Here is a 10,958-nt window from a genome sequence, read left to right as displayed (position 1 = left end):
TATTTTTTATTTTTTCTGCAAAACAGTTATCTACTAAAAACATAGCTGCTTTCTGAATACCACCACATTTTAGATTCTTGTAAGGTTTTTATCTAACAAGATACTATCATCCTGTGTGATGCGCCACAATCCTTCTCGGCCGCTCCTTTCTTAAAACACGAAAGAAGGTCATGATATCTATCTACCCACTCCCCACCCTTCAGCTTTACTATTGTATAAATTGCTGCATCCACGAACAGTCTCATCACTTCTGATCTTTTTCAGCACAAGGACCTTCAGGCCTCAAGGAAAAGGACTGTTCTTTTTAATCTTTGAGCCAAAAAACAGAAACTAAAGCTACAAAGATGGGAAAGCTCTTTTTGTGTTTTGTCGTGGCCGTTGCATCCTTGGCTTTGGGTAAGAATTAGTTATAACTGAATTAACTGTGATGTTCTCAATTAAAGGGAATACAGCATACATTTTTAAGATAGTAATTTTGAGAAGCATTTCCTAAAAGGTTTTTTTTTTTCTGAGCGATATTAATAAAAATAAAATAAGTAAGAAAATAATCATATTTTTTCTACAGACTTATCTTGGTAAATTTAATCACCTGAGATGTTGGTTTTAGAAGAGGATAACAGAAGAGTTTGGTGCTATTCTGCCTTAATTGAGCTGAACCAAGTCTGCTTTTCAGGAATATTCGCTCAATGTACCAACAGCCCGTCTCTATTTTCAAAAGATTATGCTTATAGACAAAATTAAAGCATCGTTTTGTGTAAAGACTATACCCAACAGAAATGTGTATTTATTGGCCCAACAAAATTATTGAGATCTTCTGTGTTTATAATCTGGAAAAATGCAGGTGAAAAAACATTTGTGTGTGTGTTGTACACATATATTTCAATCAACTTATTGCAAATAAGCACAAACTGTGGCTTTTTTTAAGTCATTGATTACATAAAATGCAAACCTACTATGGATTTAGCTTTATGTAAATTAAAATATTAATAAATATATAAAAAAATATTTTTTATAAAACCTGATTGTGACGCCTTGGTTGGAGCATAAGTAGGTCAACAAGACATTTCATCAATCTTTCTTCCTAGCAAACTAGCAAGTTCATTGTGAGGTAGACAGAGCTCAAAAATTGCTTCCAATATTGATTGCACAAAGGTTCATTATTTCAAATCAGAATTATTACACATCATCTAAACTTTTACGCCTTGCTGTGTCTGTTTCAGTGGAGTCGTTGACTTGCAACAAGTGCTCCGTAAGTGTGTTTGGCTTCTGTTTGAACGGTGATAACGTGACCTGTGGTACCAATGAGGTCTGTTACACTGGAAAAGCGAGTAAGTAACTCTCTTATTGCCTAAAATAATGTTTAACTCACAATTACCAGTTACCCAGCACTACTGGCGATACAGAATTAAACTGAATTTAATTGTTTCTCTTCAGCGTTCCCGTCCATCTCAAGTTTTGGTGGCTTCAGCAATCAGGGCTGCAGGGCCAACGACGGATTTTGCAATAATGTCAGCAATGGAACGCTGCTGGGCGTCCGCTACATTGTCGATTTAAACTGCTGCTCCACAGACAGGTGCAACTCCGTCACGCTCAATGGTGCCCCGTCTACCAAGATGACCTTCACCGCTGCCATCACTGGAGCCGTCCTGGCCTCTGTCCTGGGAAGCAAGTTGTAATCAAATCCCAACTGCTGTCAGCTACATTTACCTTTTCCTCTTATAATCAAAAGCCCTATATGTTATAAATCTTTGTACAGTAAAACTGTTCAGCCAATGTTCCCATGAGGGTCAAGTTTAAGGCCGATGCCCAGATCATGGAAGTTGATCAATGGGATGTTTCAAGGAAACATTGAGCTCGTAAATCTTTCATCATGTCTGTTTGGGTTAATTTCTTCTTAATCAAAATGTATCGATCCTTCTAAGTTTTTTGTATTTTACTGGGCCCCAGAATGATAAAATAAAAGTCTCTTGATAAATATCAATGTCTAGCTTTTATGAATACTGACACCATTTAACTCCATTGCAGAGATGCTTGGGGACATTTTGCCAGCATTGTAAATAGAGCATTAATCTTCCCATGTGAGGATAAAAACAATGGCTTACAACATTAGCCACACTAATTAATGGAGCAGAGCAGAACAGCTAGACCACAACACAACAAACCAGGATTCACATGGTTGTAGGGCAGAAGCATTCAGTCTAGTCAGTTTCATTCACTCCTCATGGTTGAATACTGTTTTGACCATGCCAAGTCAAGACAAGACATACATTTTTCTGTTGCTCATATTTGAATGTAAGTTTGTATTTTCTTTATTAAATTATTCTACTCACCACTCTGCTTCTGCCTACCTGTCTGCTATTGAGTCCATTCCAAAAAACACATCCATGACATAATCAAACTGTCAAAATATGAAGTTGTGCCCAAATATAAAAGATACAGAAAATAACAGATTAATGCAGAAGAAACACTTTCCTAATCACTTTTTTTTTAATAAAACTTTTAAAACCAATACTTACAGTCAGTGTTGTATAGTTGTTACTATACATTCACTTGATCTCTGAGTGGTTCAGTGGATTAAAAAATAACATTTAAACAACAAAGCTTGCATTCAAACAGGAAATCTCACTTTAACATAAACAGGTGTGTATCTCTCTGGTGCATTTTCAGTTAAAACCAGTCCGTACTTCATTCAGTGAAGTTACTTAGGCAGAGTAGCAATAACAGCAGCAATACTTTACAATAAACTCGAGTAAAAATGAAGCCTAGGCGGAAGTTGAATTGAAGAAACTGAATTACTTACCTCCATCCAATCAGAGGCTCACTCGCCTCCGACGAAAGCCAATGAGCATCCTGAGTTCATCTTAAAAGCTCTTCAAATCCACGTCTCAGCCTGCTACCCAGCCAAGCGCAAGCAGTGGTCGCGCAATGTCTGATTTGGACCCAGCAGACCCTGATTCAACCCACCTCCATCCCCTTCACCATCGTTGCCAAGCTCCATCTGCCTTTTCCATGGTGCTCCTTCAAACTCGTCCCTATCAGAGTGTAATTCCTCCTGGACTCTTACGGACTTCCCTGTCACATCTTAATAGGTCCGGCAGAAGACCGCCATGTTGAGCCTGGTTCTGCCAGAGGTTTCTTTACAAAGGGAAGTTTTTCCTCTCCACTGTCGCTTCATGCTTGCTCATCATGCACAGGTTCATGCAAACCTGTATTTATCCAAGTTGGACATCTATCTTTCTGGGTCCCTGAGTGAAGCACTGGTATCAGCTCACGCAGTCTACTGGATCCCACCAATACAGCTCAAGCAGATCATCTCGCCAACCAGCGTTTATGGACTGAACAAAACTTTGTCTATCTCCACTCCACCACCAGTTTCAGGCCTGAGGGAAACATCCCTGTTCTCACATACCTGCTTATGCATATTAAAGTATAATTCAGTGTTAATGTTTCCTGCCAAGGTCTGAGCACCAAAGTCTTAAAATATTGTATCAATAAAATTCTTCTGAGTGTGAGTTTTTCTGATTGAAGTAGAAAGTACACTGCAGTAAACTACTCCTAAAAAGCAATTTTTTTTTAAAGTTGCTCAAATACATTTAACTAGTTACTCTTCTGCCAATGATTAATCATCCATTTTGGCAAAGCAATGTTTTTCACAAATCCTACATCATAATATTAAACACAATCATTTTATGGTAAGTGAAAATAACTCTGTAAATTGGGATAAAAAGTCCTCTTATATCTTTATATGCTGGAGCGGTCATGACTGGACTTCCACCGGTAGCACTGGATATTGGATTACCTCACTGGTCGACCTCAGTATGTGGGGACACGGGCTGCGTTTCTGACAGGTTGATCTCCAGAATGGGAACACCTCAGGGAACTGTGCTGGCACCATTTCTCTTCACCCTCTACACTGCAGACTTCATCAGGTTGCCACCTTCAGAAGTTCCTCTGACGACTTTGCCATCAAAGATGAGGATGACTCGGAGTATAGAGAGTGGATCAAGAGCTTTGTAGACTGGTGTCAGCAGAACCACCTCAGATTAAATACACGGATATTTGCTTTTAGTTTCCATTTTTCCATGTTTTGTTCTGTTTTTTTTATTTTCCTATATTTTATTTATGTAAAGCACTTTCTATTGTCCTTGTACTGAAATTTGCTATACAAATAAATTTGCCTTGCCTTTTTACCTTAAATATATATTTTTTCACCTGAGTATGCCATTTTATAAATAATTGGACAATAATCACTCTGGTATTTAGTTTTACAATTATGTTGGCCTTTCCACTAAACTCATTCTCTGTTGCTTCAGGACTAAATTTAGATTGGATTAGCTGGATTTTTTTACTACTAAAATGGCCTGTCTTTGTCTTTTTCTTATCTTATTTTAAAACTTTTGTTTTAGATTGTACATATAGCTGACACATGCTTTCTTTTTATAGTACGAAGATTGAAAGTTTTGTGGAAACGATTCCTCCTCCTCCTACTCCTCCTCCTCCTACTCCTCCTCCCTCAGTATTACTGCCTGACTTCTGCCTTTAATGGTGCTGCTCCCGCTGCACCAGTCGCGCTTGTCGCACAAAGCATTTCTGTGATTTAGGCACATTTGGCTGTGTCCACTTGTCGGCTTTGGAGCCCAGCGCCCAGGATCTCTCAATTTTTTTTACTTCAAATGTACACTGTGAATGTGCAGTTGAATTACAATAAAATCTGAAGTCTAACTATCTAAAAATTTGAAGTCTAAACCATGATGACATACATAGGCATGATCTTGTTGACTGTTAAACAGTATAAATATGATCAAAATCTGATGTTCTAGGAATTCTTTCAGAACATAATTTTATTGCCATTTTTAATCCCATATTCTGGTCCTGCTTAACAATCAACCAGTTTCGAAAAAGGAGAAGATTCCAGCATGTGTCAAAGTGCTAAATCTTGGTATTTACTATTAATGTTAGGTATTACTCTAAATTTGTCTGAGGAAAACTCCCCACAACCACACCATAAGCCACTAATCCTAAACCTGCTTGTTTAAACATTTTTTATGCTCTTTATTCCATGTTGTTTGTGTGGAAAGGAGAAATACACACACAGAAGGGGATGGTTTGAGAATGGTGTTGCTTTATTTGATACATGCCACATTTTTTGGGTTTTGTTTTTGTTTTTTTATTTGGTCATTCATATCCTAACGTGCTTAAAACCCGCCTGAGACGGGGAAGTTGTGAAGGAGTTTGTTTCTCTGCCAGATTGTTGGATGCAAGTTTATGCATACTCAAAGCTAAGTCATGTGTGACAGGGTGGAGCCACTTGCGCTCTCCGAGCACTCACACTTGAGTGACAGTTGACAGAGACTCCTGGATAGGTGAGGTGTCTAAATGTTTTCAGAAAAACTGAGCAAAAATACGGTTGCTTCTGATTTAAGCCTGTTTGTTATCATCTGGGTGATAACAATCTGTGACCCAACATGTCACATTTATCAGGTGAGGACTCACACTGGCTTGATCTCTCTACTCTGGATGTAACAGGTGGTGGGATGAAAAATTAAGTGACATGGATATGACGTTTTGGAGTTCTTATTTACCCTCGTATGGGTTAGTCTACTATAAATAGCCAGAGTTTCCCCAAGCAACACACAAAATGTTTTTCTAGTACTCCCAGAGACCATCAGAACCCAGTAGAAAAACACACACAATGAACGAATCAGTTGATTTAAACACATTTTATGCTTCTTTTTATAAAAATCCATTTTGAATGGAATATGCTCCAAATATTTGGGCAATTTTTTTGTTCGTTTGTTTTATTACCGTGATTGTGACACTGACTAGCTGTCACAATTTGGAACAGTGATCATCATCTCAACAATTATTTTAAAGTTTTACATGATTCAGTTGATTGAGAGTTTAATATACAGATATATATATACTGACTTTTATGTCATTTAGAGTTAATTTGTAATTAAATAAATCTGGTCTGTAGGACAAGAGGTAAAATGTCTACATAAAAAAAAAAAAAAACACAAAAAGACCAATTTCCTTCTATTTCACCACTTTGGATTGTCCTGTCCTGAAGGAATCTATGCTTTATTTTTTATATAACAGTTATTCAAATTATTTACCAAACAACTTCCTGAAAATCCCCAAATTTTAAATGGTAAGGTTTTTTCTTTTAGATGGTAAGGTTTTTTCTAACAAAATACCATCATCCTGTGTGAACCACACCCTTCTGGGCCACTCCTTTCTTAAAACACAAAAGGAGAGTGACAATGTTATCCACCCACTCCCCACCCTTCTGCTTTATTATTGTATAAATTGCTGCATCCACGAACAGTCTCATCACATCTGATCTTCTGCAGCATCCGATCACCAGAGAGACACGGAGTTTAAGGCCTCAAGGAAAAAAACTTTTTCTTTAAATCTTTGAGCCGAAAACCAAAAACCTAATCAACGAAGATGGGAAAGCTATTTTTGTGTTTTGCTGTGGCCATTGCATCCTTGGCTTTGGGTAAGACTTATCTATAACTGAATGAAATATAATATTCTATAAAATTCGTACAGCATTAGTTTTGAAGATAATAATTTTGAGAAGCATTTTCCAAAAGGTTTAATTTTTGAGTGATATTAATAACAAGAAAATAAGAATCATATTTTCTCCAAAAGAGTCATGTTTGTAGATTAATCAGCTAATATGTTGGTTTTACAAGAGGATTCCCGGAGAGTTTGGTGCAATTCCCTCCTAGACAAGCTGAACCAATTCTGCACATTTTAACCAATTGGGATGCAATCAAAATGTATAGCAAATAAATCTAACTTGTGGCTTTTTTAAAGGGACAGTGTGTAACTATATTGTCTTTTAATTAGCAAAAATCAACTATTGCTTTCATAAATACATATTCTGCCACAGTCTAATAACATTACATCAAAAATTAAAGCATTTTCATAGCTTAGAATCAGTAGTTTACAAATGCATAGTTGGCAGTGCACAGAATGGGAGACGCCATGTTGCGTCGCCATTTCTGATTACAGTAGCCGAAATGGGACAAAGTTGTCATCCATACACGTTTTCCCTATCTGTCTTCTATATGAAGACATGCTGTCAGTGGAGGAGTAGAAGACAAGTAAAGATGACCTAGACCATTCTTTTTGCTGTTTTCTGTTAAAATGGAAGATTATCCATACTCTTTGGCCAGTGAGAGAGAAGAGAAAGTAACCAAGAAAAGAAAAAAAAAGTAATAAACGGGAGAAAACGAGTCTAGATCGGCGTAGCTATTATTACCAGGTGGAGTGGAGACAAACCATGAGAGAAAGCAGGGATTCAAAACGAATGCAGAAGTTGCAGGCTTTCTGTTGGACACAGTTAATCCAACATAACTCAAGTTCATTTTGCCGATATATTAGAAACAGGGATGGAAAGTCCACCAACTACTCTGTCCTCCCGGCAGACATTGCTAGTTTGCTTGTCTTCGTCTCCCTCTCCCTCTCAGGGAGCATGTGCGTGCAAGGAGGGGCGGAGTGATATTTCAGCCGGTTCACGTGTATGTCGTGCAGCAGCATTCAGAAACAAGCCACCCAAAAAATGCTTCCTGTGACTCAGGGGATTTAAAAGCGACTTTAGAAAAAAACATGCTCAAAGCCGCTTTGTAACAAGCGGACTTGGCATCAGGGTCAAAAAACATTTCTCCCGATGACCGTAGCTATTAGCAGTAGCTTTATGGAGCTAAACCAGTGATATCTTGTATTGATATTGAAAAAGAGATTTGGCACTGTAAAATCAAACATTGAAAAACGTTAAAAAAAAATCAAACATTGATAAGTTAAACATTGTGAGAAAGTAAAAACTGCAGTTGTGTTTCAGTGAGAGATGTTTTCAGTGTCACTGCAGGGTTCCTTCAGCTATGATGTCACTTTAATCATTAGTTGTACGAGATGATGAAGAAGACGGTAATGAAAATAATACCCTTTCTACAGCAGCTGTATTAGATGACAAGGAGAACTGGAAAAACAGAAGGCCCATGAAAAAGCCTTTATTTTTAGCCCCACCCCCAATGGCAGCTTAGATTGACATCTTAGCTGGAAGAACTCTGCAGTGACACTGAAAACATTTCTCATTGAAGAAAAGAAAAAAACCTGCAGCATAAAATGAGAATATCATCATAAGTTTGTACCTTCTAACAATTTTTGACTTATCAATGTTTGATTTTTCAGTGTTTGATTTCTAAATTTTTGACTTTTCGGTGTTAGATTTTCCAGTATGTAATTTTTCAACGTTTTTATTTTTTTTATTTTTCCATGTTTAATTTTTTAATGTTTGATTTTATAATGCCAAATCTCTTTTTTTTATGTCATTGCAAGCTGTCACTTGTTTAGCTTCACATAGCTTGGTACCGACTGGAGGACATGTTGACATTGTCAAATTTATAACATTCTGTGGCTTCTGTAGTAGTTATTATACACTTAATGGCGAGGTCGTTTTTTTTTTTTAGCGCACCTCTAGATGTTGCGCCAGATAATCAATTAATGAAAACCTACTTTTGACTTAGTAGAGCTTTAAGTTGATTAAAATCTTAATCGATGTGAAAAATCATCACAAAAAAAAAAAAAAAACGAATTATTTTTCATGTTTTGGTCAGAGCCTAACTAATGTATACCACACCCGAAATCAGGGTGAGGTCAACAACAAAAATTTTCAGAATAACATTAATCTGTTTTTTCCTGGCAACATACCAAGTTCTTTGTGAGGTAGAAAGAGCTCAAATATTTTGACCAATATCAATTGCACAAGGTTCCCTATTTAAAATCAGGATCATTACCCATCATCTAATAAATAAAACATTTCTTGAGCGCAAAAGCTAAATATGATATGATCATCTTAAATTTTTCTCTTCAATAACTGCTGGCTATGCTTTTAATAAAACTGCTATACCATTCTGTGTATTTCAGTGGAGTCGTTGACCTGCAACAGCTGCTCGGCCAGTGTGTTTGGCTTCTGCTTGAGCAGTAGTAATGTGACATGCTCAGGCGATAACCAGACTTGTTACACTGGAAAAGCAAGTAAGTAACCATCTTATACAAAATAATGTTAAACTCACAATTACAAGTAACCCAGATAACTGATGATACGAAATTAAACTTTAATTGTTTCTCTGCAGCTTTCCCAAGTGTCTCAAGTTTTGGTGGCTTCAGCAATCAGGGCTGCAGGCTTAACACAACCTGCAATAACGCAACTGGATCTCTGCTGGGCTTCAACTACAACGTCAACTTTTCCTGCTGCGCCACAGACAACTGCAACCCCCTCACGTTCAGTGGTGCCCCGTCTACCAAGATGACCTTCACCGCTGCCATCGCTGGAGCCGTCCTGGCCACTATCCTGGGAAGCAAGTTGTAATCAAATCACAACTGCTATCATCTACATTTAGCGTTTACCCTCATAATTAAAAGCCCTATATGTTAAAAATCTTTGAGAAACAACTGCTCATTTAAATGCTTAGTAATGTTTCCATTATGGTCAAATTTATGACGGCTGCCCAGATCATGGATGTTGATCAACGGTATGTTGAAACATTGACCTCATAAATAATTCATGATGTTGGTTTAACTTTTTTAATCAAAATGTATTTATCCTTCTAACTGCTTTGTTTCTTTTTGGGCCTCAGAATGACAAAATAAAGAAAATCTCTTGCTAAATCTCAATGTCTAGCTTTCATGAGTACTGACACCACATTACTTGGATTCCATGGCAGGGATTATGTGGAGATATTTATGTTTATGTTTGGTTTGGTTTATTGTTCCAGGCTAAAAGAGAGGGTTCGGGGAACCACAGTTTATGTCTGTATGAATATACCAGTAAATTTGTTCATGTGTCTCTTCATCCTGCCTGTAGAGGCTAATCTTTAGTTTCGTGGTTTCTTCTTTATTCCCCATTTAACCTCATTGTTGAACGACACAGATTCTGTTTTACGCGTGTGACAACTTTTTCCCGTCACAGCACGGTAAAACTACCGTGTAGCACCGTCAGCCATCACTTTATTTTGTCCTTCTCAAGACAAATACAATTTCGTCTTTGTGGGCAATACAACAGAACCCTCTATGGCCAAAGTGCATAGAATAACATTTCTTCATAAATGTTTTTGAATCTACAATATAGCAAATAAAATTTATTTGTTTTTAACTGATTTATACAAAGAATGAACACAAAAGATTAATACATAACATAAATAATTTCTGGATATATAAGCTTTATGAAATGGTGCTTGCACTGCCCATACTCTGATTTACAGAAACAGATCAGTTGTTTGAGTGCTAATACTAATGTATCTTAGCCCACTGATGGTACATCAATTAAGACTGTGCTGCATAAGATGCCAGATATGAAACTAAGGTCAGGAACAGGCACTAGCAACTGGTCCTTTAAAGTACATGACGAGGGACAGGAGAGTGAAACCTTTCCGACGATACAGGTGGCAAATCTGAATGCTGACCCACAAAATGAACAGGATCTCCGCATGTATGTGTACAGAGCATGGACTAATACTGATGTTGACACAGCCACATGTAATATTCCAATGCCTTGGGGTGAGTTTGAGGCATGCTTAAAAGATCTGACAGATGCCTGTGCAAATTGTCAGTAATCCGGGTCATCGCAACAGCGAACAGGATTAAATCGGAGACAACTGGGCTTTCGAACAGATCTTGCAGATCTTTTCGAGACATTTCAGCAAAATGCTGCTGAATGGGAAAGACGTGTGAGATGTGTCCTAGGCACAAAACGGCATGGATGTAGTGGAGTTTGGAATGTGCTGTGTGCATGGGGACAGGTACTTGTGTGTGGAAACCAAGATTTCTCAACGAGGATGACAGCACTCAATTGAGAATAAAATTTCAATCGGGATCCAAATAAAATTTGCAAAAACACTGCAAAAAATAAGCAAGATTTTCTTAAAATCAGTGTGTGTCCTTGATTT

General features: G+C 37.5%; 1 protein-coding gene across 3 annotated transcripts; it reads left to right on the top strand.

Annotated features, from left to right (window-relative positions):
• The first annotated feature begins 242 nt into the window (after positions 1-242).
• Positions 243-9,684, top strand: LOC110366379. 3 transcript variants are annotated; one of them, XM_012870432.3, is made up of 3 exons: positions 243-396; positions 1,221-1,328; positions 1,435-2,337. In XM_012870432.3, the coding sequence occupies exons 1-3, from the start codon at positions 345-347 to the stop codon at positions 1,674-1,676; spliced, it is 402 nt and encodes a 133-aa protein (XP_012725886.2). In that variant the 5' UTR covers positions 243-344; the 3' UTR covers positions 1,677-2,337. The 3 variants fall into 3 exon arrangements, with proteins under 3 accessions (XP_012725886.2, XP_036001243.1, XP_012725888.2); XM_036145350.1 differs by lacking the exons at positions 1,221-1,328; positions 1,435-2,337 and adding exons at positions 8,938-9,048; positions 9,147-9,684 and having other exon boundaries at positions 244-396; XM_012870434.3 differs by lacking the exons at positions 243-396; positions 1,221-1,328; positions 1,435-2,337 and adding exons at positions 6,328-6,502; positions 8,938-9,048; positions 9,147-9,684.
• The last annotated feature ends 1,274 nt before the right edge of the window (positions 9,685-10,958 follow it).

This window comes from Fundulus heteroclitus, chromosome 13 (assembly GCF_011125445.2).
Source record: "Fundulus heteroclitus isolate FHET01 chromosome 13, MU-UCD_Fhet_4.1, whole genome shotgun sequence".
In the NCBI taxonomy this organism is placed as follows: domain Eukaryota; kingdom Metazoa; phylum Chordata; class Actinopteri; order Cyprinodontiformes; family Fundulidae; genus Fundulus; species Fundulus heteroclitus.
The sequence above is the reverse complement of the archived record's forward strand: the minus strand, read 5'-3'. Positions and strand labels throughout refer to the sequence as shown.

Excerpts from the sequence above, each read along its gene's own strand:
- LOC110366379 (XM_012870432.3), top strand. The coding sequence starts at position 345 with ATGGGAAAGCTCTTTTTGTGTTTTGTCGTGGCCGTTGCATCCTTGGCT. Across the intron at positions 397-1,220 it reads CGTTGCATCCTTGGCTTTGG|TGGAGTCGTTGACTTGCAAC; the intron begins GTAAGAATTAGT and ends TGTCTGTTTCAG. Across the intron at positions 1,329-1,434 it reads CTGTTACACTGGAAAAGCGA|CGTTCCCGTCCATCTCAAGT; the intron begins GTAAGTAACTCT and ends GTTTCTCTTCAG.